At 42.4% G+C, this 23454-nt stretch overlaps 1 protein-coding gene across 5 annotated transcripts in view; it reads right to left on the minus strand.

Annotated features, from left to right (window-relative positions):
- Positions 1–23454, minus strand: part of htt (huntingtin) — a 232343-nt gene that overhangs the window by 33535 nt on the left and 175354 nt on the right. For all 5 annotated transcript variants that reach the window (XR_005942751.1, XM_041185572.1, XM_041185571.1 and 2 more), the window contains 10 exons: positions 22944–23123; positions 21629–21805; positions 17602–17678; positions 17117–17255; positions 14906–15028; positions 14033–14246; positions 11263–11408; positions 9105–9282; positions 7267–7371; positions 4200–4387 (listed from right to left, as the gene is read on the minus strand). Coding sequence is in view for 4 of the 5 variants with exons in the window: in XM_041185572.1 (XP_041041506.1) it covers positions 4200–4387; positions 7267–7371; positions 9105–9282; positions 11263–11408; positions 14033–14246; positions 14906–15028; positions 17117–17255; positions 17602–17678; positions 21629–21805; positions 22944–23123 (1527 nt within the window). In the remaining variant the exon portion in view is untranslated. The remainder of the gene's footprint in view (positions 1–4199; positions 4388–7266; positions 7372–9104; positions 9283–11262; positions 11409–14032; positions 14247–14905; positions 15029–17116; positions 17256–17601; positions 17679–21628; positions 21806–22943; positions 23124–23454) is intronic.

A 23454-nucleotide genomic window follows, 5' to 3' on the forward strand; every position in this document is an offset into this window, starting at 1 on the left:
TGACAGGATAATTAAGATCATTAAAGACCCTGCCCGTCCAACCTGAAGGCTGGCGGGCAGGCCAGGAGCCCCAGAGAGCTTCTGATAAAACATGAAAACTCATCCACTGGCGGGATGAGGTTTCATGTCCGTTTTTAAAACTTTAATAAAGTTTCAGTGCTTCTTATTAACATTTCCCATCTCGTGTGACATTGTCACATGAGGGGAACATGTTAATATGTTTTTATTTTTCTATTTTTAGAGCTTTTTAACCTGTCACTAATCTCCCTGAGACAGCACTTAGCCTCGGAGCAGTGCGCTATTTTGCACGCATGCGTGAAAGAGCGCAGTTTGACAGATGGGGAATAGCACTTTTTGTCGGGCAGGCTGCTGGGCGGGCCTTAATTGGCCTGCCCAGTCAAAATGGCGGCAGGCCCCGTTTCGGGCGCCAAGCCGGTGGGGTCCGCCCGCCCACCAAGGGCAAAATTCTGCCCCTAGCAGCCACAGGAGTTTAAACTGGGGTGGGATAAGAAAATTAACATACCGAAGCACAATCAATCAGGTTTTTACAATTTGACAACAGACAACTTCATAATGCAATGAAAATCCAAGGAGAAGATACAAGGTCCAAAGTGCAGGACATCAAAATGGTAAGGGAGAAAGCATGAAGTGATGATTAGGTCATGCCAAGCCTGAGGCTTTAAAAGGAAGAGTAGATTGAGGGAGCTGAGGTTAGAGTAGGACACTGCCAGGTATGAGGAAACACAAATACCAAGAAAGGCTCGAAAAATTGGGTATTTGTTGGAATGATACAGCTTACTGGTCAATATGATAGCAGCATCTAAGATTAAGAAAGGATAGCTATTTAAAGTGGGCTGTTTCCAGAGGCCACAAATGTAAGATTACATTTACATGAGTGCATTATAACAGAGTGCAGGAGCAAGATCTTGATAGAGAGCAGTGAGAATATGGAATTCATTTCCAAAAGTTAGTGGTTGAATAAATAATGCCAACATTTATTAGGCTGATGTCCTTTCACCACTTCTTAATCAAGAATCTATCTAGCTCTGCCTTAAAAATATTCAAAGTCTGTTTCCACTGCCTTTTGAGGAAGAGAGTTCCATAGACTCTCAATCCTCAAAAAATGTCTCCTCATCTGTTTTAATTGAGTGACCCCTTATTTTTAAACTGTGACCACTAGTTCTAGATTCTCCGAGAGGAAACATTCTCTTCACATCCTCTCTGTCAAGACCCCTCAGGATCTTAAAGGTTTCAATCAAGTCACCACTTACTCTCCTAAACTCCAATGGATATAAGCCTAACCTGTCCAACTTTTCCTCATAAGACAACCCACCCATTCCTGGTATTAGCCTGGTAAACATTTTCTGATCTGCTTCCAACATATTTACATCCTTCCTTAAATAAGGAGGCCAATATTATACACATACTCCAGATGTGATCGCCCCAGTGCCCTGTGTAACTGAGCAAATTCTCCCTACTTTTGTAGTCAATTCCCCTCACAATAAACAATAACATTCTATTAGCTTTCCTAATTACTTGCTGTACATGCATAGTAGCCTTTTGTGATTCATACACTGGGACACCCAGATCCCTCTCTCCATTTAGATAATAAGCTTTTTTTTATTCTTCCTGCCAAAATGGACAATTTCACATTTTCCTACATTACACTCCTGTTGCCAGATCTTAACTCATTTAACCTATGTCACTTTGTAACCTTATGTCATCTTCACAACTTAGTTTCCTACCTATCTTTGTATCATCAGCAAATTTAACAACATACCTTCAGTCCCTTCATCCAAGTCATTCATATAAATTGTAAAAAGTTGAGGGCCCAGCATACCACTCGTTACACCCCACCAGCCAAAAAAGACCCATTTATAGCTGCCCTCCGTTTCCTGTTAGCTAGCTAATCTTCTATCCACGCCAATGTTACTCCCCAACACCATGAGCATTTATTTTCTGCAATAACCTTTGATGTGGCACTTTATCAAGTGCCTTCTGGAAATCTATGTATAGTACATTCATCAGGTTCTCTTTACCCACAGCATATGTGATTCCTTCAAAGAACTCCAATAAGTTGGTTAATCATGATTTCCCTTTCACAAAACCATGTTGACTTTGCCTGATTACCTTGGACATTTTTTTTAAAGTGCCCTGCTTTAACATCTTTAATAATATCTTCTAACATTTTCCCTGTGACAGATGTTAAGCTAACTGGCCTGAAGTTTCCTGCTTTCAGCCTCCCCCCTACCTTTGAATAAAGGAGTTACATTTGTTATTTTCTAATCTAATGAACCTTACCCGAATCCAGGGAGTTTTGGAAAATTGAAACCAACACATCAACTATCTCAATAGCCACTTCTGTCAAGAACAGAGGATGAAGTCCAACAGGACCTGGGGGTTTGTCAGCCCGCAGCTCCATCAATTTACTCAATAGCACTTCTCTGGTGATTGTAATTTTCCTGAGTCCCTCCCTCCCTTCCATTTCCTGACTCTCAGCTATTTCTGGCATGTTACTTGTGTCCTCTATAGTGAAGAATGATGCAAAATACCAATTCAATTCATCTGTCATCTCCTTATTTTCCATTATTTATTCCCAGAATTTACCCCATCAGAATATACTCCAGAATAGATTCCATCAGGCAAGTTCTCCAAAGGCAATGTACAATGAGTTATGAGAACATTTAACTAAAAAACTTGTCGCAACTCACTGGGGTTAGTGCGCTGTAATATCGAGCCCCACTGTTCCCCGAACCACAACAAATGTGAAATGTTTGACCAAACCACCAGACTGCTCGAATTCTACCTGTTTAATTTAGGTTAACAGAATGTGAGCACCAGGTTTGTAAACTTAATAAGTAAATAACTGTTTATTGAACAAATTGTCTTTAACTAGTGGCAAAAGAAAGAAATATGAACTGCTAACTTCTAACTCTATAACTTAAACTCTGCCCCTTCTTAAACCCCTGTACATAAACACACATAAGACACATAAAAAAACGTTGATTTTAAGGATGGGATAAAACAGTTCAATAGCACCAATTCCAGAGTATAGGATTCAATGGGATAATTTTGATCGATGTCTTCCAAATTCCTTTCAATTCTTGTTGAAGACACAATGTGGTCTTCCAGCACTTTCTGTATTTAGTTCACTGGTTAAGCAGTTGCCTTTCAATGTCTCCAACAGTGATTTTCCTCTTTACCTCTTGATAGGGGTTTTCAGAGAGTGGGCACGTTATAAAGATATGAGGAGAAAAAGCCAGCTAGCTATTATTGTGGAATTACTGGACTCTTCCACCCACAGGAGCATGAAGTTTTAGGTCTTGTTCCTTTCAGGCTAGGAGCTAATCTGCTGCATTACCCTAACACAAAACTTGGTCACCTGGTCAGGAGCCAGGCAGCTCCCTTGGTCCAGGGCTTCTTTCTGGCACCATCCTGTCTTTCATGGCACACTCTGTTCCAGGACTAAGACATTGTATACATCTCTCATCCTGTTCCAGTGGGCATGTCTTTAAAACTGCAGCCATTGTAATTTAAATCCACAGTCCAACAGAAAATAAAAAAAGTTCTTGACAACATTCCAACAGAAATAAAAAGATATGTTCCTTACAAACTAATGAAAAACTGAGGAAACGCAACTTGGTAGTCAAATCTCAGTAGACACATTTATCTGAAGCAGGAAATGCCTCCATAGTTTACCTAATGAAAAACAAAAATTGATCTGTCATCTACATGTGAAGTACTATTGATTTGCAAATCCTTTTAAGAAGAAGCATAAGAAATAAGAGGAGCAGTCGACCACACAGCCGCTTGAGAATGCTCTGCTATTCAATAATATCATGGCTTATATTCGGCTTTAGCTCGACTTTCCCACCTGCTCCCCAATATACCTCAATTCCAAGAAAGCAAAAATCTGTGTATCCCAGCCTTGAATATATCCAATGAAGCAGTATCTCTGGATTCGAGAATTCCAAAGATTCACAGCCCTTTGAGTGAAGGGGTTTCTCCTCATCTCAGTCCCACATGATCCTTATCCTGAGACTGTCACATGTTCATGATTCCCCAGCCAAAGGAAACAACCTCAGTGTCTACCCTGTCAGTATTTTAATATTGCAACAACTTCCTGATCAACCAGACTTCAGGCTTCTTCAGATGAATGTTTCAAGCCCAGGAAGGACAATTAAGTTACCCATACTCACCAATGGAGGGGTACGGGTGTAGCTGTTAACCAGAGGCAGTCGGGCTAAGCTAATACCAATATTCCTGAGTGTCGTGTTCAGAAACGCTGGGATTCGTGTGTTGCTGGCATGGCCGAAGGACAGAATAGATTGGAGACACTCCACCATTTCAGTCATCACATTACAGGCCTTTGCAATGCACTTGGATCCTAAAAGGAAGAAAGTAAAAGGGGTAAAACACCATAACCTCAATAATAACCACAAACCAAAACTACTACAGCTCAACGGTTCCAACTCAAGTAGAAAATCAGTCGAAAATGAAAATGTTAGCCAGAAGAGAGACAGGCTTGCATTTATTTATCGGCTTTACAGATCTTTCAGGAACATTTCAAAATATTTCACATAACTTGGCTTTGATGTAGTGACCAGGGTGCAAGCAAACGTCTTCATTTGAATTTGCAGGCTGAGAGATTTAAACTGATCTTTGTCAATTTCTTCTGAAGAAATTTATTTTGCCTTTGTCCTGAAGCATCACTTTAAAATAAATCTTCTACTAAAAGAAAGCTGCTGCCTCTTTTGGTAATTGACCCATTTCTTAGCAAAAGGGCATGGGTTCAAACTTAATTTTTTTTTATCTGCTTGGGGGAGGTGGCTGTCGCTGGCTAGGCCAGCATTTATTGCCCATCACTAAATGTCCTCTGAACAAGGGCAATTAAGAGTCAACCACAATGCTGTGGGTCTGCAGTCACATGTACACCAGACCAGGTGAGGACAGCAGATTTTCTTTCCTAAAGGACATTAGTGAACCAGGTGGGTTTTTACGACAATCGACAACAGTTTCATGGTCATCATTAGACTTTTATTTCCAGATATTTATTGAATTCAAATTCCACCATCTGCCATGGTGGGATTCAAACCTGGATCCCCAGAGCATTAACCTAGGCCTCTGGATTACCAGTCCAGTGACAATACCACTGCGCCACTGCCTGCCCTTAATTCAAGAACTTCAGCACATAGCCTACATCAAAACCTCATACTAAGGAATTGTTGCAATATCAGAGGTGCCAGCTTTTGGTTGAGGTATTAAACAAAGGTCTGAATTTTACACTTCCCCACTGGCAGTTTGTAGGCAAGGGGTGAGCAAAACATTCTTCAGATGGTCTCCCCATTGGGTTCCCACTCACCCTGAACTCTCTGCAATTTTACACTGGAGCCAACATGACCTAGCATAGCCTGCCCGACCTTGTCCTAATTGAGGCCCTTAAGTGGCCAATTATAGACCACGTAATGGCCGTTTCCCACCCAGTCTCAATTTTTAGGCTGGCAGGAGTTCCCAGGTATGGGGGAAAACTGGAAGAGGGGGAGGCGGGTGCCCCCTTTTAACTTCGGCCTCCCCACATTCACCTAAGATCCGGTAACCTCAGGACCTGATGCCCCCCACCCCCCCAAAACGCATTCTCCACCATCTCCCCTCCCCAGGCCTCACCTCACCTCCCCTCCCCACCCTGAGAATCATAAAACATACCTCATCCTAAGCTCTGGGGACTCCTTGCAGTCCCATTCCTGTCCATTGCAGCATCTAGCGCTGCAGGGACTAGAGATCTGCAGGCCAATCAGATTGGCCAGTAGCCCTCTGAGGTGGGACTTCCTCCAACTCTTCAGAGGGCAAGAAGGGAAACTCCGCCATTCTGAAAATCCTGGTCTAAGATTCTATTTGCCTGTTCACATGAATGCAATAGATCTCACTGCACTATTCAAAGAGCAAGGTGGTTCTCCTGGTGTACTGGCTAACACTTTTCCTCAAGCAACATCATGAGAACAGATCATCTCATTGCTGCATTGGAGGAGCTTGTTGTGAGCTGCCAGATACCAATTGGTTGTCTAGCACTTTCTGACATTGAGGTCATGAAGGATGCAATGCAAATAAAGTTCCTTCTTTTGTGAGACAGTAGTCAAGATTGGCTGGTGCACTTCGCTTATGAGGTTATAATGTGGGCAAATTGGTTGCTCTGAGATTAAATTAATCTCAATGTTTGTGATTACCACAGTCACCAGAACAGGAATCCACGATGAATGAAAGACATTGAAGGGTGGGAATGGGTTGAAAACACAAAGTGAGAGCACAGTAAGTAAAGGCAACAGGAAGTTTGGGTTTTATTGAAGAACTAGGCACGCCATGGGGAAAATTTATTTCTGCTCAAATGATTAGGAAATTTGGAATCCACTGCCTGATAAATTGTTGGATACAGATTCAATTGGCAGTCTTCAGAAGGGGTCTGGATAAATACTTGAAGGAGAAAATACTGCACAGATATAGAAGATAGATGAGATTGGGACTAACGGGATTTTTTTTTGAAGAAGCCGGCACAGTCTTGATGGGTCAACGGGCCTCCTTCTGTGCTGCATTATTCTGATCCTATGAGTTGGTGTTTAATGGTAGTGACGAAGCTACTTATACATTGCTTAGACCCAGTTGGAGTAATGTGTGCAAGTTTGGGAACCCCATTATAGAAGGGGCTTTAAAGCCATAGCATTCAGCATCCATTCATCAGGATGATGCCACGTACAGTAATGGGAAGACACAAGATGCTGAGACCAGCCCCACTGAAGTTGAGACGAGATTTTGGGGTTTTTTTAATTATGAAGAGCTTTGATAAGACTGGCTGAGAAGTCAGTGTTGAGGAGTCACTAATTTACAACGAGAGCAAGAAAAGGCTTATGGAGAAATTCTGTTACACAGGGGAGCAAGGAATGTTTTGCCATTGGAGTGGTTGAGGCAGAAACTTTTACACAGTTTAAGAAAAAGATGGCTAAATATTTGAAGCAAAAGACAAGACGAGGGGGAAAGAACAGATTAGCAACTTTAGTTTTGGGGGTAAAGAACTGCACAGATACAGTAGGCTGAACGGCCTCCTTTTCTGCTGTAAACTTCTACAGCTCCATAGCAGATGGGATCAATACTCCCCAGAATTACAGGAGATAAAAATTTGGCTTCACTTCCACTTTCGAATGTCAGCAGGCTGCTAGGATAATTGGAGTTTGTTTCTGGTGTGCCCCAAGGGACCAAAGTGAAGCCAAATCTACTTACGCTCAGACACATTTGCACTTTCTTCATCCTCAACAACAGCTCCATCAGTATTTAATTTGCTCCCCTCCTCATGAAGCAGCAGCTGCTCTCCCGGTTCAACCGCCACTGAAATAAACAGAGCATGAATCACAAGCATGGAAAGCCAGAAAGCGCCCAAGAGGTACAGTCACTGCACTCAGCATTTTTAAACAAATTCTTCAGGATTGAGATTTTTCATTCCACTGAACTATTTTCTTCAAATGAAAAATACTGTCCAATGAACAGTGTAAACAATTACTTTGTGAAAAAATAAACTGGATGTTTGCTTAACACATCATTATAGAAATTCTGATTGAATAACATATTTGAGCTACAGGCTTTCAAATATATGCAGGAGCCTTTTGGAAATGCTGACACACTCCTGGGGGTCTCTTACAGACATGGACACACATCTGAAGATCTCTTGCAAATGTTAACACTTCCGAGGGACCCCATGTAAATGCTGACAGGGTTAGATGAAGAGGGTTAGAAGGCTCATGTGAAGCATAAACCAGTCCAGCCAAATGGCATTATAGACTCAATGCAAATTCTGACAGTCCAAGGAACCCCCGTTATCCTCAGTTTTGAAAAATAGTATCAGCTTGTACAAAGATAGCAGGACTATCACTGAAATAAGCACTTATTACCACAGTTGCTCCTAAGTTAACAGAGAAAAATGCAGAAGTCTCAGCAAAAACACAGTAACGTTTTGAAAGCCTTTGACTTGAAGCATAGTTTCTTCATTAATAACTGTACAATCCTTCAGACTGTAATCAACAGTTTACTTCAAGGGCCTGAGTGTATCTCCAGCCCAGCCTGTTGTGGTAGAAATCTACCTGTTGGGTCCAAGTGGCTCATGCAAGATGCTTCTGGATATTATCAATCTGGTTCAGAGACTCTCAGCACAAACCTGCCCTTCCTTTAGCACTGATTTGGCAAGCACATGCAAACAAAGCAGCATCAGAGACCGAGGGACATTTGATAGAAGTGCACAAGATTATGACAGGTTTGCATAAGGTTGACAAGGAAAAACTGTTCCCAGGAGCTGACAGCACAAGGATTAGGGGGACACAGGTTAAGGTCTTGGGCAAGAGATCCGTGAAGAATGTGAACACAAACTTTTTTTTTAATGCAGCAAGTGGAAATAACCCAGAACTCGCTGCCCACAAGAATGGTAGATGACGATAAATGATTCCAAAAGGAAAATAGATGGACACTTGGAGGAAACAAATTTGTAGGGCTACAGGAATAGAACAGGGAAATGGGACTGACCAGATTGGCCCAGGGAGAACCACAATATACTTGATGGGCCGAATGGCCTCCTTCTGTGAACTGAAAGGTTAGTACACCAGCACTGTAGCAAGCGCTCAATTCAGGCAGAGGGCTTCTTGCCCCACCTCCAGTTCCAGAGAGGCACACACCTCGAACATACTGCTGGTGCTGACTCTCTACGTGCCTTCAAGGGGAAGCTAGACCAGAGGTACATCAATATAGAAGGTAAGTGTCTCTACAGATAACGTTTGGTCCAAACTGGTTTTGATCGTCTGTTGGGATCGGAGAGAAATTTTCCAGAATTTTCCGTGTTTTTTTTTTTTGCTTCTCCCAGAAGGTTCTTTCCCTATCCGTCAGTTTCATAAAATATGCAACATCTGACCTGGGAGTACTTGATGTTAGAGAATGTGCAACTGTGGCAAAGCATCAAATGGAAAACGGTCTCCTCACATAGCAGCGATATCTTTCACTCAGACGGCCACACAAAAAAGGAATATATATTTTTTTTTTACTTAATTTCTCTTACCAATGAAAAAAAAAAACCTTACTTGCTTCGATGATGAACCGGATGCAGTTGATAATCGAGCAGGCTTGAGTTACATAGGCCGCAGAGGCCAGCAAGTTCCAAATGCCAGGCTGCTGCAGAACTAAGCAGCAACAATCCAGAGTAGCTTGCAGGTCCAGACTTAGAGGAACTTGATCGTGCATCAACTGCCAGCACAGCGCCTGAATGACAATGCGAAGTTAAATGTGCAGAGTTAAAAGCACACAACTATTATAGCAACGAGAGTACAGAATTAGAGAACGTACCACACCCCCAACAGGTCATTTAGTTCATCTGGTCTGTGCTGATGTTTATGCTCCACATGAGCTTCCTCCTACTCCCTCTCCATCTAACCCTATCAGCATTACCTGCCTGCATTGCTGGAATGTAGCGGGTCCAACAGCATCTGTGGGTCAAAAGTTCGAGTAAAGTCCATTCACCTACCCTTCCTATTTCTGGAAGTTGACTGATCTACTGTGTAATTGCAGCATTTTCTGTTGTTTCAGATTTCCAGTATTCGCAGATTTTCTTTGTCTCTTTCTCAGTAATAACAGTGCTCAGTAGAAATTTGATCCAAGTAAAACCCTTGGCAAAATGTTCTGACACACACGGCTCCAATTATTTCAAACATTAAACCATTTACTGTACCAAGTTAAAATAAACGCAGCTATCCGTGGTTAACTCCATTTCTAAAAATGCACTGAAAAAAATCAGACCCTGTGTTAGCCGTACAGCTGACTAAAGCAAATCCTTGAAAATTCATCCCTAAACTTCACTCCATGGCTATTTGCCTTCTGTGTTAGATTGCTTAGATCCATTATCTACATTAAAGGTGTTACATAAATACAAGTTAATAAAAAAAACAGACTGGTTAGGCTAAATGGTCTGTTTCTGTGCTGTATATACTATGTAAATTTATATCAGTTGGTGTATTGTCATAAACCAAATATGAACTATTTACCCTTACATATACATACAGATCAACACACGCACGCACACAACCACACAGACTGTGTTACTGGGCCAATAATCCAGAGAATGTTCGAGAATCTGAATTAAGATTTTTTTCTTAAAATCTGGAAATGAGAAAGCTGCCATCAGTAAAAGTGACTGCGAAGCTGTCAGGTTGCAGGAAAACCCAAACTCACTAACATCCTTTAAGGAAGGAAATCTGCCATTTTTTTTATTTTATTACTTATTCGGGGATGTGAGTGTCGATGACAAGGTCAGCATTTATTGCTCATTCCTAACTGCCCTTGAGGTGGCGGGCTTGCTACCAAAGCCCACACGCCAAGAACGAATGAGTAAGAAGATAAAGATGCACATACAATAAGACACAGGCACACACGAAGTGGAGTCGGGAAGATCTGACACAAATGTGAGCTCTCCACCTGAAGCTGGCAGATAATTGCAAGCCCTCAATTTATTTTGTGCTGCTGATTTGCTGTTTCACCTCATTGTGCTCCCCCCCACCACCACCCCCCCTTTTCTTTTCAGCATCATTCATCGCTGACTGGGTCTGCAGGCAAAAAATCAACTTGTGCTATAAAAGCTGATCGTTCAGCTGAGTGTGTCATTTCATAAACATTTTCTTCCTCCAAGCGCTCACCCTGCCGCAGACAGCAGGGAGCTTGGCAAAACTTTCCCTGTAGCCTCTCAGTTAAGGAGCCCATAGCGGTTTATGACATTGAAGTCAGCAGCCGCTGTTCCAGGTAATCCTATCAGCCGTCAATGTGATGCTAATCTTAATGGAGTCGCTGGCTTTCAAATTAAAATAGAACGCTTTTCTTTGTGGGGGTGGTGGGTGGGGTGGAAATAATGAAGACCCCCTAACCACAGGCAACCTTTAGAGTCCCGCGGTAGCCCTCTTGCACATGCAAGAGGAAACGAGAGCAACAAATACAGTGGCATGTTGTGAGGTAAGGCCTTGCAATAAACCAGATGGATCTCAAGGCCCCAAAAACATTGGTTTCAACAAAGCAAGTTTACATGAAAAGTGCACCTGGGAACATAAAATGGAAGTCTGCCTGCAGCCACTCACTACACAATTGTGGCATTCATACCAGAAAACTCAACTTACAAACAAAGTCAAAAGTCAATGTACTCCTTGGATCAATGGAGCCAATGTTAAGTCTCCTTGTTGAAAGTTTACCAATTCTTACCTCTAGAGACAAGACCATGAACCTGGCAATATCAGCCTCACTGTCAGAAGGAATCTGAAGATATGGTGGCAGTTTGGGAAGAGACAGAAGGTACTGGGCAACTGCATTACACAGGCTAATAACGGAATGGTAGAACAGCGTATCTCCTGTAAAACAAAGTGCTTAATAAATGCATGTGGCTTAAATGCAACCATTTCAAGAAAAAAAGCAGAAGGCAATCTGGCCAATATCAAAATAAAACCTACATTTTTATACAATCCAAGAGGATTTATATTCAACCTTATGAACAGCATAACTGATCCTCCACAATGATGCTCATGAGGAGTAGGGTCGATTAGGTTCCAAAAAGGGTATTTACAGATGGAGGCAAGGGGCATGGATGAGTTGTTAAATAATACTTTGCGTATCTGTCTTTACCAAGGAATCAGATACCACCGAGGCCACAGTGACAGAGGAGGAAACTCTGTCACTAGAAGGGTTCTAAATTGAAAAGAAGAAAGTGTTGGATAAACTTTTGGTACTTAAAGTTAAAGTTGGCCAGGACCGGAGGAGATGCATCCAAGGATTTTGAAGTAAGTAAGAATGGAAATTGCAGGAGCACTGGCCATAATCTTTCAGTCTACCCTAGACTCAGGGGAGGTGCCAGAGGACTGGTGAACTGCAAACATTACGCTCTTGTTCAAAAAAGGTTGAATGGACAAGCCCAGCAATTACAGACCAGTCAGTTTAACTTCAGTGGTGGGGAAGCTTCTGGAGAAAATTATTCAGCATAGAATTACTGGTCTCATGGAAAAATGTAGGTTGATTTGGAAGAGCCAGCATGGATTTCTAAAGGGGAAATCGTGTTTACCTAACTTTCTGGAGTTTTTTTGAAGAGCTAACAGAGAGGGTTGATGAGGGTAATGTTGCCAATGTGGTGGACGTGGACTTTCATGATTTGATACAGTACCACACAACAGACTTGTGAGAAAGGTTATAGCTCATGGAGTAAAAGGGACAATAGCAACATGGATACAAAATTGGCTGAGTAATAGGAAACAGAGTAGTGGCCAATGGATATTTTTCGGGTTGGAGGAAGGTTTGTAGTGGAGTTCCCCAGGGATCGGTATTGGGACCTTTGCTTTTCCTAATAAATATTAATGATCTAGATCTTGGTGTGCAGGGGACAATTTCAAAGTTTGCGGATGATACAAAACTTGGAAGTTTTGTAAATTGTGAGGAGGACAGTGCAGAACTTCAAAAACACAGACAAGTTGGTGGAGTGGGCAGATACGTGGCAGATGAAGTTCAACGCGGAGAAGTGAGAGATGATTCATTTTGGTAGGAAGAACATGGAGAGGCAATATAAGGGGTACAACTCTTAAGGATGTGCAGGAGCTAAGAGACCTGGGTGCATATGTGCATAGGTCATTGAAGGTGGCAGTACAGGTGGAGAGAGAAGTTAATAAAGCATACAGTATCCTGGGCTTTATTAATAGGTGCATAGAGTACAAGAGTAGGGGGGTTATGCTGAGCTTATATAAGACACCAGTTAGACCTCAGCTGGAGTATTATGTACAGTTCTGGGCACCACACTATAGGAAGGATGTGATCGCATTGGAGAGAGCGCAGAAGAGATTTACAAGAATGGTGGTCCCAGGGATGAGAAACTTGAGTTATGAAGATAGATCAGAGAGATTGGCACTATTTTCCTTGGAGAGGGGAAGGCTAAGATGAGACTTGATAGAGGTGTTCAAAATGATGAGGGGGCTGGATAGAGAGAAACGGTTCTCGCTCGTCAAGGGATTGAGAACAAGGGGGCACAAATTTAAAGTGATTTGCAAAAGAAGCAAATGTGATGTGAGAAAAAACTTTTGCACACAGTGAGTGGTTCCAGTCTGGAATACACTGCCTGGAAGTGTAGTGGAGGCAGGTTCAATTGAGGCATTCAAGAGGACAATAGATGATAATTTGAATAGAAACAACATTAAAAGGTACGGGGGAAAAAGCAGGAGAATAGCACTAAATCATGATGCTCATTTGGAGAGTCGGTGAATACACGATAGGGCGAATGGCCACCTCCTGCACTGTAACAATTCTGTAACTACGAACAAAAGAACTAATTGTCTCTCTTTCTAGAAATGCTCTCCTACTCCACTTTTCACTCTCCAATGTGTTTTGTGTCACTCTCATCCTTAGTTTCAATTGTTTTTCCCCGTCTCTTGGAAAGGCTTTATAACATTTTTCTGATTTTGGTGTGCGTGAGACTATTTTGTTCTTGTTTGTTTCTGCAAGTCTCAGCCGTGGCTCAGTTGGCTACACTCTCGCCTAATGATTCAGAAGGTTTGTGGGTTCAAGTCCCACTTCAGACATCTAGGCTGACACTTCATTACTGAGAGAGCGGTGCATTGTCAGAGGTACCATCTTTTGGATGAGATGTTAAACCTGTCTGTCTTTCAAGTGAATGCCAAAGATCCTAAGGTACTATTTCAAAGTGGAGTGGGGAGCTATCATATCTATCCTAGCCAATATTCGTCCCTCAATCAACATCACAAGCCGATTTCCTGGTCATTATCACATTGTTGTTTGTGGGAGCTTGCTGTGCGCAAACTGGCTTCCACATTTTCTACATCACAGCAGCGATTACACTTCAAAAGTACTTCATTGGCAGTAAAACACAGACGTTCAAACATTGCGAAAGGTGCTCCATGTTTGCGCACATACAGATTCTTTTTTTCTATGTCTTAACTTCATGCTTTCATTTCTCCAAATTCCAGCAGGATTCTCTTACCATAAAGCTCACCGATCTTATTCCAGTACGAGGAATTGGGCAAAGGACACAACCTTTGGAACACTTGATGGTTGCTGGGAAGATGCTGGACATGGAATGCCACATGATCCAAGGTAACTTTCCTGGCGGTTTCAAACAGCACACTGGTCTGGTCTGCAGAGATTCCGTGCAAACCCAAAGCCAAGCAGGGCATCAAAAGGTTCAAGTTGAACTCCTGAAAAAGCACAGATAAACAACACATTTGAGAATTTCAACCAATGTTCAAAAATGGTACCATGGATACACCAATCAGTCCTTTGCTATTGCCATGTTACTTTTCAGCCAACTCTCGGCTTAGAAGTGGGATGTTGATAAAGGCACTCAAACAAATGTGTAGTGCCCTTCCACAAGCCTCTAACTGCTGTATTCCAGGCAGGTTAAGGTCGAAAGGCACAAATTCTCCAGAAATCTGTGGAGATTCACAATCCACAGGGTATCAACTTCCTTGCTGCAATTTGCTGGACAATTTTTACATTAATAACAATAAGAGCCATTGAACTTGCCATTATTTTGGCAGCAAAACCTGAGTCACATTTTCAACCAAGTGTGAAGAAACGGCAGAAGATAGCATGTGACCCACAGGCACTGGAGGTCTCCTACTATAGGATCCTCTAAAAATCAACCTCTTGGACCAAGTTTTTGACCCCTTCTAATATTTCAATCTCTGTCTTAGCATTAATTTTTTTGTCACTCTCCCATGAAGCAATTCAGCTTTTTGCTATATGGCACTGTACAAATGCAAAATGTTGAACCTGTGCTCAATTCCCCATGTGTATGGGTGGTAAAAGAAAGAAACAGGAATACTAATCTTGCACAGCCTGAACAAGCCATTACCTTAGTTGTCATGACAGAGCGGAGGTCATCTTCAGGAAGTTTATCAAGTAATTCTGTGCACTCCATTAAAGCAGTATTTAACTTGCTGCAGCACTGCCATTTAATAAGTGACACATACCAGTCCTGTAACACAGGAAAACAGAATGAGCATATTTAACTTTACAGGGACTTCGAATCTGATCATAGAAGGAAGTATTCCTTACCACCACATAATTCTTGTTCACTGTTATCAGAGGTAACTTAAGAACTTTCCAATATTACAGTCGAGGGCCAGCACAGACACAGAGGGCCAAATGGCCTCCTTCTGTGCTGTAACCATTCTAAAGGTTAACTTGCTGCTCTTGGCTGCTTACAGAAGGCTGAAAATTAATAGATCTTTGGTACAAAGGATAGGGGAAATGGAGGATAAGCAATCTTTGCAAAAAGGATTTTTTTTTTGCCCCTTGAGAATCTCCAGCTCTCCCCTCCCTCAAATCCTATGCTATTTTCCCTGAATCAGCAAGATAGGAAAGGAGTCCCAAATCATTCTGTCTAATGGCACCAAAAAGTACACAAGGAGAGGTCAGACTGATACTCTACATATTTACTACTCTGGAGAAAGAGCCTACTTGCTGCTCATATCATGATGCTTTGTTAAGTGAACTTCTGTAGTACTGCAGTCACTATCTCTACTGTACTTTAAAAAAAAGAGTTGTATTTATACAACATCTTTCATAACCACTGGATATCTTAAAGCACTCTAAGGCCAGTGAAGTACTTTTTGAAATATTGTCACTGTTGTAATGCAGGAAATGCAGCTGCCAATTTGAGCACAGAAACCTCCCATAAACAGCAATGTGATAATAAGCAGATAATCTATTTTTATGTCATTGACTGGTGGATAAATATTGGCCAGGATAACTCCCCTATTTTCTTTGAAATACGTCCAGCCGAGATAGTAGGCAGGGCCTTGGCTTAACTTCTCATCTGAAGATGGTACCTCTGACAGTGCACCACTCCTTCAGTACTGCACTGAATTGTCAAGCTTGATTTTTGTGCTCAAGTCTGGGATGGGACTTGAACTCAACCATCTGACTCAGAGATAAGAGAGCTACCCACTGAGCCACAGCTGACACCTAATGAGAATAATGGGTTTATGGATCGCCCTGAAAATCATTACATCTCAGGTTACTTTGTACAGGAGGCCGGCCAGGTTTCATTTCCATGTAAGGAACTTACCTGTGCCAGCAATTCTTTATGTGGAACACATTCAAATCCTAATGAGTCATTTCATAAGTTTTAGGCTAATGATTTCACAGGAGTGTGTCAGTGCTCACAGATGCCTTCAACACAGAACAGTTTGAAATCATTGCCCAAAGGCAGTTAGATCGTAGAGGTTCACAACACAGAAGGACACCATTTGGCCCTTGGAGTCTGTGCTAACTCTTCGATAGAGCAATCCAAAACTAATCCCACTGTAAAACACACCATTAATATTTACATCTTCCTCTAATTCAAATATGTACCCACTTTTCCCTTAAAAGATGCAATAGTCTCAAACATTAGCTGTAACAAAACACTGTGGTCTATCAACATTTGGAACAAAGACACTTCTCCGAACTGCTCTCCTCATCTTTTGTGGTTAATAGCCTATGATTACTAACTCACCAACAAGGGAACACTCTCTCTCTATCTCTCACAATTCACCCCATCAAATCCAGACATTTTGTTAAAACCTTAGAACCACAGAAAAATTACAGTACAGGAGGCGGCCATTTGGCCCATCTTGTCCATGCCAGCCCGAGGACACCCAGGTGCTCTTTCTAATCCTCCCTTCCTGCACCCGGCCCATAGCGCGGCAGCTTACAGCACTTTATGCAGATCCAGGTACTTTTTAAAAAGAGTTTAAAGTTTCTGTCTCTACCACCAACTTGGGCAGCGAATTCCAGACACCCACTATACTCTGCGTAAAAAAGTTCTTCCTTCTTGAAGGTCATGAGTTGCTTCCATCCAAAAAGGTTCACAAAAGACAATTTTTTTCAGAAACAAATGGAACCTTTCATTAAAAGAAATGTTGCTGAGTCTACCCTCACCAGCATCCACTGATGCTGCAACACAACGGAAACAACCAGTCTATGAGCAGAACCAGCCTCAGCTATTCTCACTCAATTTAATGCGAATCTTCAAAAGACCCAAAGGGAAACCTCAATCCCACTGTCCTAGTGTTCTCACTTTATCCACAACAATAGATTCCATGGAGGATAGCTTGTCCCCATCCAGCGGGTGAGAGGTCACGATTGGTGACGGGCTCACTGTGTCAGCTGCAACTGTCGTACGGAACCTGTCCAGCAGGGAGTACAATCTTTGGTGTCTGAAAGAAAAGAAAAAATTATTACTCCGAAGGTTTAAGGGAGACTTTTATAAGCAGACCGAGTCTAAGGCTAGACTGCCTTCAAAATATCTTGTCTCATCAAGTCTATTCAAACATGAAATCACCAGGCGAGGCACAGCCCCAACACCGCCCGGGTTCAGGCGAGGCACAATGCTAACACCAAGACAAGTCACAGCCCCACAATGTCCAACAAAAGTAGCTACTTTTTTAATCCCTCACTAGCCCAGAGGCACTGATGATAAACGTAATGGCTCCTTCGCCCTCCCATCATTACCCCAGCATAAACTGACTGAACTCAAAAGCCAACAAATACAAGGTTTTCTACCTCTGAGCAAGGCAAGTGGTCTGTAGATAACGCTGAATCCTTTCCAACTCTTCACGGGGCACTTGGGCAACACTATTCTAAAAAGAGAGGATCTTTATTTTAATGTTAGTTCATGACAAATCATGGCTGACATTGTAAATCAAACAAAACGAAAGCTCTCAGCAAATCAGGCAGCTTCTCTGGACAGAATACCCTCCATGCTGGCAATGTGGGCAGTCTGCACCCTTGCTGACAGCCTGCTTTTTACCTGTTCCTAGACTCCTGCAGCCTGCTCCACTTTGTCTGAATTTTTTTTTAATGCTTTCCTTTCTACGTCTCATTCCCCCACCTCTAAGCTATTCACATTGTGCACATCATGTAAGTGTCTTTATATCTCAAATTTCTCGCAACATGCCTATTATCTCGTGCTAAATTCACTTCTGCCATTTCACCATCTTGTTATCCATTTATGAAATTGAAGTTTGTGTTTATTGTGCGGGTCTGTCCCTACCTCTTATCTTTGTTCTCTGCAGTTTTAAACACTTATTTGTAAAATCCCCCATGTTTTGACGAAGGGCCCAAGGCTTCCCTAAAACCTTTGTAAAAAACATCCACTGCATTTCTCCACCTACCATGTCTTGTTACAGAGGTTCTTGGAGCATGGTGGTAGCTTTTAAAGTCTTTCCTGGCTATTTCTATTCCCCCTTTACCTAGATGTGTTATAAATTTATCCTTAAAGACACCAAGTGTCCCTAACACGGATAATGTGCTAACTGGCCTGTAATATGCTGGATTAGCTCAGTCTCCCTTTTTAAAGAAAAAATGAGTACTACATCGATCAATCTCCAGTTTCATGGCACACATTCAAACTCAAATATAATTCTGAGTGCTTCAGCAATTTTGTTCATGTCCCTCAGGATCCAAGGATGCATCATGTTGGGCCCAGGTGCTTTATTTCATCCACTGGTTAAACTAAATTATCTAAAGTCTTCCATTCATTTATCATAATGTCTCTGATTTCACACTCAGCCACTTCAGGATTCACTTCCTCTCTTGTACAATGAGCAGTCAGAGATGCCATTTTTTGGGCTGGGATGCTAACCTGATGCCTCATCTCTGTCCTGACATGAAAAGGAAGACAGCAGGGTTGGCTTTCTAGAGGGGCAAAATCAAGTGGGCTGAAGGGTCACCTTCATCCAGACTGGCCTCGCACCCTCATTACTGGCCTGAGCTAAAGGCCATTGTTGACAGCCCATTCAACATGCAACAAAGATCAGGAATATCGGAATTAGAGGAATTACAAAGTTTTAATATTGCTGAAAAGCTTTTTGTATTGCACTCACGAGGACTAACACAAGAATACTAAATTTCAAATGATCACAACAATCCTCAGTGCACTAATAAATACACTAACTACCAAATTAAGAAAATCAGTCGAGCTCAATGTGTCTCATTTATGCTTGCTAGAAGCAACATACATTCTTACGTAAGGACCTGTTCTCTGCAAACAAAACAAATATGTTCAAGTCTTACAACTTTTTTGAATTACCGGCAAACTTGGGGAGCCTATGGTTCCCCATTGCTTTCTCCATAGTAACGCCTCAGCCAGAGTTAACTTGCCAACTAATCAGCATCCTTTTCTCCTGTAGTATACATTGTGATCATTTGAAATTTGGCATTCTTGCATTTGTCCTGATGAGCGCAAGATGAAAAGCTTCGGCAACATGTCTCGCTTTTGAACAATATTCAAGTTCTATACTACCTGTTTTAATACTTCCAATCGTTCTTCTTTCAACAATTGCTTTTTTGTGCATAGTTAAAATGAATTTCCACTCTCTCCCCCCCCCCACACAAAAAAGCCAAAAAGTATATTAAACGTAGCAACAAAAGGTTCAAATAAGCACTGTCAGTAGTTACATGGGAACAAACTCTATGAAATGTCCCTCCCAGCACAAAGCTTCACAGATGAGGAATTCAGGTGTGGAAGTCTACTCCTGATTACTGGTTCACACAATATTTTTATCCGCTAATTTTAAAGGCTGGAAAATTGTTCAGGTTGGGAGTCTGCGTCTGGATTCTGGAATTCCCCACTTAATGACAAGATGGATGAACAAAAGGCAGCAGCTGTTTGCCTCTGAGTCAGAAGGCTGAGTGTTCAAATCCGCTTCAGAGACTTGAGCACAAAATTTCGGCTGATTCACCAGTGCAAAACTGAGGGAGTGCTGTGTGTTCGGATGAGCTGTTAAATCAAACCCTGTCGGGCCTCTCAGATGGAGACAAAAGAACCAATTGCTCAATTCAGAAGAGAAACTGGCAAGTTCTCCCTGGTATCTTGGTCAATATTTATCCCTCAGCAGCCAGCTTGACTTAAAGTGCAAACGTTTCAAGTCCGTATGACCCGACTTCAGGGGGTCACGCGGACTCAAAACGTTAACTCTATTTCTCCCTCCACAGATGCTGCTAGATCTGAGTTTTTTTTTCCCAGCATTTTCCTGTCTTTGTTTCAGATTTGCAGCACCTGCAATATTTTGCTTTTATCTTATATAACTGAAAGTGTGATCATTACCACACTGTTGTTTGTGGGAGCTTGCTGTGCAGAAATTGGCTGTCCCGTTCCCTATAGTACAACAGTGGCTACACCTCAGGTGTCCCTCATGGCCTGTAAGGCGCTTTGTGCCATCATGAGGTATTGAAATGTGCTGCATAAACGCAAGCATTTCTTATTTTTTTCAAAAAGGGAAGGCCAATCAGCACCACCACCTTTAGTGGGCAAGTAGGAACAAGCACGAAATGTGGCCTTGTTAATGTTGAAACATAAAATGATCCTGAGGGATCTTGACGGGGTAGATGCGGACAGGATGTTTCCTCTTGTGAGAGAACCTAGAACTAGGGGGCCACTTCCACTTTAAAATTAAGGGGTCACCCATTTAAGATGGAGACGAGAAGAATTTTTTTCTCTGAGGGTCACGAAGCTTTGGAGCTCCCTCAAAAGGCAGTGGATGCAGGAGTTAATACGTTTAAGGCCGAGGTAGATAGATTCTTGATCAGCAAGGGGGTGACTGGTTAGGTAGGTGGGAATGTGGAGTTGAGGTTACAATTAGATTAGCCATGATCTTATTGAATGGAGGAGCAGGCATGAGGGGTGTACTCCTGCTCCTAACTGGGATGCCCCATATCTTCTCCTTCCACCTCCATAATAAGACCCATCTTGGCACTTGCTTCAGCCCATCTACTGCTGAACATCCTAACATTGGAATAATTAGGTCTGGAAGTACAAAAACAATGTTCTCTTGACTGGCCTCCTATCTTGCACTCTCCCGAAACTTCAGCTCATCCAAAGATCCGCTGACTGCATCACACCAAGTCCCAACACCCATCACTCCTGTGCTCACTGACTTACATTGACTCCCAGTGAAGTAACCCCTTGATTGTAAAATTCTCATCCTCGTTTTCAAATCCTTTCATGACCTCATCCCTCCTTATCGCTGAAATCTCCTCCAGCCTAACAACCCTCCATGATATCCTCGCTCCTCCAATTCTGGCCTCTTGTGCATCCTTGATTTTTTTCACCCACCACTGGTGGTCATTCTTTGAGCTGTCTAAGCCCCGAGCTCTGCAATTCTCTCCCTAAAACTCTTAGCCACTCTTCAATTCTTCAAAACCATCCTAAAACTTTTTTTTGACCAAGCTCAAGTCATCTGCCCGAATATCTCCCTACGTGGCTCCCTTTGAAATTTGGTTTCATGACACTCCTGTGAAGTCCCTTAGGATGTTTTACCAAGTTAAAGTCACAGCATAATTGCAACTTCTTGTTGTCAAAAAGTATACTCGAGCAGGCTGACCTCTGCATTTGAATTCCTAATCCTTCTGGTCTGCGAAGCTGTGTGCTGTAACCTGTACTCCCAAAACATACCTCTGCACATTATGTGCAGAAGTGACTTCAGTTGAAAGTACACAAGGAAATTATACACATGCATCAGGAGTAAACGGCTAATCGGGGCTAAGTGTGCTAGTTGCAGACTAAATTGAATGTAAGTTTCAATGTTACCTGCAAGCTTTCTGCCAAGAGCATCTCAACTCGCCGGCAAGCCAGTGTGTCCACCATCCGTGCCAGCACTCGGAAAGGTGTACTGATGAGCTTGTCGATATACAGCATCAAGACCGCTCCTGACTGGCTGAGGTGGATTCCCTCCAAGCACTGCAGTGTTTTCTTCAACATGGTTGGCTACAAAAGGGGAGAGGGGTGGTGGAAGAAAAGTCATTAAGATTCAAACTGAAGAAATAAACCCAATAAAGGAATTCAAAAAAAGCTTCTTTACCCAAAGAGTGATGAGAATGTAGAATTAATACCACAGGGAGTAGTTGGAGTGAATAGCGTAGATACATTTAAAGGGGAAGCTAGATAAACACAGGAGGGCGAACGAAATAGAAAGGCTACGATGGCATGGTTAGATGAAGTGGGTTAGGAGAAGGCTCATGCACAACATAGAATTTACAGCACAGGCCGGTCTTTATGTCCCTGTCTGGACCAGGTCAGGGGCCATAGGCCTCACTGGAGAGATTGTTTCCACTTGGTATGTTACAGGCAGGGGTCATGCGTGAAGCAAGCAAATAATCCGCTACAGTTGAAGGTCCAGTAATCATTGCCACTCAATACCGAGCCACCTAATGGATCTGGCTGGATATAATTAGATGAGTGGACACCAATAGTCACGAGAAAAGTGAAAGAAACTGTCAGTGAGTGAAATCACCCCAGACACTGTTCAATGCCAAGGTGGCCAAGAAATGTAGGTTTTGAGAGGCTGGTATAAGGTCATCGGAATCACTATTGGTCTTCCTGTGTTAACTCTCTCTAGTACCCTCTGAATCAGGGGGAGATAAGAAACATCATCATAAACATTTGTGGGCCTACACAACCAGCAAGTCTACCCCACAACACAGCCACATCTCCTGCTCCATGGAATATCTGAGGGTTAACCGTACTGCTCACAGTTCAAGTCTGTTGATGTGGTGGGCATCCCGAATCCATCAGCCCTCTCCTCATTGATTTTGTCTATAAGCCCACCTACCCTGATAGTAAAGTTTTTGTTATTAGCAACAGCTAAAATGATAATTGGTGCAGCAAGACCCTTTTGATTCTCTCCAACTTCTGTTCACAACTGTAGTGCCCCTAACCCCACCAAGGTTGAATTCAACCAGATCAGCAGAGACCGAAATTCTAACTTCATAGTATGCATAGTTTAGATACCCAGATGCTCACCAGCCTAACGCCAATTAGTCACTGGGGAGCTTGAAGAGTTCAGTAAATGGGTTAATAGTACAGAAGTGTTGATAGCACATATTCTGGGGAAAACTGTACTTACTGTTGCAAGATTGTCACATCGGGACTGGATAGCTTGAATAAAAAGCCCACTGGCAGCAGAGTTACGATGAATAGCACTGATAAAATCTTGTACCGGAGGCTCATGAGAAAGATTGATGAGGTCTTGAACATGATTGACTATCAGCCAAGTCAGGTGCTCAGAATCATGAAGATTTTGACACTGGAACAACAGATGGCAGAAATCTACTGTTTTATGATTGACATTGTTAACTGTCAGTGGATAATAAAACTGGCACTCCCTCCCCAACAGCACGGTGGAAGTACCTACACCACATGGGCTGTAGCAGTTCAGGAAGGCAGCTCACCACCACCTTCTCAAGGGCAATTAGGGATGGGCAATAAATGCTGGCCCAGCCAATAACGTCTACATTCCATGAAAGAATTAAAAAATATATTCAAATTAGCCCAATCTCTCACAAACAATGGAAAGCACTGCTTATGTTCTTCATTTTTGTTAACTGCACTTAGAATCATATATGCCTCCATATATT

This window comes from Carcharodon carcharias, chromosome 4 (genome assembly GCF_017639515.1).
Source record: "Carcharodon carcharias isolate sCarCar2 chromosome 4, sCarCar2.pri, whole genome shotgun sequence".
Lineage (NCBI taxonomy): Eukaryota > Metazoa > Chordata > Chondrichthyes > Lamniformes > Lamnidae > Carcharodon > Carcharodon carcharias.